General features: G+C 47.3%; 1 protein-coding gene across 1 annotated transcript; it reads left to right on the top strand.

Moving 5' to 3' along the window:
• Positions 1 to 275: 275 nt before the first annotated feature.
• On the top strand, positions 276 to 1,182 carry LOC109509817 (androglobin-like; the record flags this gene model as incomplete). Its single annotated transcript, XM_019859672.1, has 3 exons — positions 276 to 453; positions 749 to 842; positions 1,032 to 1,182. Coding segments are annotated over 3 exons (423 nt in total), but the record flags the coding sequence as incomplete, so codon positions are not given.
• Positions 1,183 to 2,363: the final 1,181 nt, after the last annotated feature.

Here is a 2,363-nt window from a genome sequence, read left to right on the forward strand (position 1 = left end):
AAACACACATAAAATGGCATCTTTTATTATTCTTGTAAAATTACATCTTGAAATGTTACTTCGTCGACATCAAATGATGTTTTCACCTAAACTTCAACTTTCATCTTCTTCTCGCAAAATTACGGCCCAAATTGGAAATGTACTGACATATTTTTCATGATTTTGTTATATTATTCCTTGTAAATTTCACTTGAAGTTGCATTTTATTGTCTTTCTTGTTAATTTTGACATTTTCTTTGATTTCTGCGCCTTCCCCGTTTTCTTGCCTTCTACAGGCCGACTCCTCTGAAGCTCTCCGTCGCTACAACCTCTGTCTGCGCCACAGCCACGTCGTCCTGTTGACCCAGACCCGAACGTGCCCCTTGGTGTTACCGTCCCAGCCTCCGCCTGAGCCGCAATGGAAACTGTTCCGCAAGAAAAGCGAGAAGCCTGTGATCAGCGCCGAGCCACAAAGTAAGCGGGAGAGAAAGAGAACCGAGGCGAGAGGGGGCTGATGTGCATACAGAGGCGTATATCAAAACCATTGTGTGAAATTCTGTGATACGGTGTAGGTGAATGTCATAGATAAATAACGAGTAGAGAGCAAAGCAAATTCTAAATCAGGAGGAGATGTGCATGGGAGGTTATACAGCGTTGGAAGATCGCCACAATATTTCAACAGTGAGACTTGTGGCGAGCTTATGTCTGACGTCATTCAGACAAGAAATGAGATCAAGCGAGGTCGTGACGTGCGCTTCCGCTCTCGCAGTCATACCCGTGTCCGAACCTGAGGAGTTCATCGGCATCGCCAGCCCCTTCATCGACCAGCGTGTCAAGAGCCCCCCGAGCCGACCCGCACAGCGGTGGGTGTGCTCTCAAATATTTTGGAAGGATGAATCATATCTGCGATTGTATTCATTTAGCTAGCGTTGCAAGACACATGAGTCGTCTCGAGACAACACAGTCCATAGCCACAAAGGTCTGACCGTATGATGCGCTTGTGTCACGATGCCGCGTGACGTTCACACCCACGCTGTGCATCTTTACGTCAGAATGGACAAGTGGAACGTTCCGAAGAAGCTGTCCTACATGCCCCATCTGGACTCCATCCCTGAGGGAGCGGAGAACGAAGGCCGCGAGCCCATCGACCCCGATGCGGCTGAAAGCGACGTTAACCGGGAGAGTGTCGTCGAGGAAGTCGAGGTACCGCTCATCACTCTCTGCAAGGGCACGCGTGGCATCGTTTATGCCAACAGACGCGCACGTGTTAAGGATGCTCGATACCAAGTACCGAAACCTCTCGAACTTTTGATCTGTAAAATTTTTTTTCACACAAAAATTGTGAGCAGAGCCCTTTCTTTCTGACACAGATGATTTGTTGAGGTGTCAAACCGCCACACTCTTGCGCCACCTACAGCACAGGAGGACTTACTCAATGTCACATTTTGTTTTCCTTCAGTATCAGTGGCTGGTATCGGGAGCCTCTACTGGTACCTTTTAAATAAGACTGGTATCGGCTTGATACCTTTTTATCGGTACTCGCCCATTTCTAATTTTTACACTTGATGGAAACAAATGTTTTAGACAAAACTACGCTAAATATTCTGAAATTACTAACACCTACCCAAAGGCTTTTAAATTTAAGATTGGCAAGACTCTGAGATAAAGTGTCATCGGTTCTCCCCCAGCTTCCTGTGCTGTGGACAACACCACTGCTAGTACATTCGTTTTTCATTCTACCGGTTGCCCTATTTGCGTTTTAAACGATTAATACTTTATATTTTGAGGGGCGGGGGGCATGAATTACTCGATGCCATTCGCGATGATTACTGGAATACAGCATCCACAAAATCAAACTACCCACATGGCTTTAATCCTCGTTTAGATGCTCACAAGTGATGTCATACAGTTTATTTTTCATCTTTAGTTTTGAGGCCTCACAAGTCAATTCTTGCCCTCGCATCCATGCGCAGCCCATCATGTCTGCTTTCTCTGTCAGTGACAGCAAGGCAGCCATCACCCAGTCTCAAAGTCACTTCTGTTGTCCCCCAGCCAGGCCACTAGTGACCAGAGGCACATCTGCGCCAAAGAGTGAGCTAGCAATAGACGGGAGACGAGGGCGGTGGGTCCACAACAACAACAACAGCGGCTGCGGCGGCAGAGCGAAATCGACAAAGATAGGGCAGCATTATGGCTAATGAAAAGGCGAGCCAATGGAAAAGAAAAAATAGGGAGGAAGCAGCCGAGCAAGAAACTGAGATGTGGAAATAGAATCTTTGGCATCAGGCGGTTGCGGCGGGTCGTGCAGATGGAGAGGAAAAAAAGAAAAGCGGTGAAATTAGAGGGTGAGCCATCAGTGTGTATGTCTCCTAGGGGCGGGTGGG

This window comes from Hippocampus comes, unplaced genomic scaffold (assembly GCF_001891065.2).
Source record: "Hippocampus comes isolate QL1 unplaced genomic scaffold, H_comes_QL1_v1.1 C17045645, whole genome shotgun sequence".
NCBI classification, from domain to species: domain Eukaryota; kingdom Metazoa; phylum Chordata; class Actinopteri; order Syngnathiformes; family Syngnathidae; genus Hippocampus; species Hippocampus comes.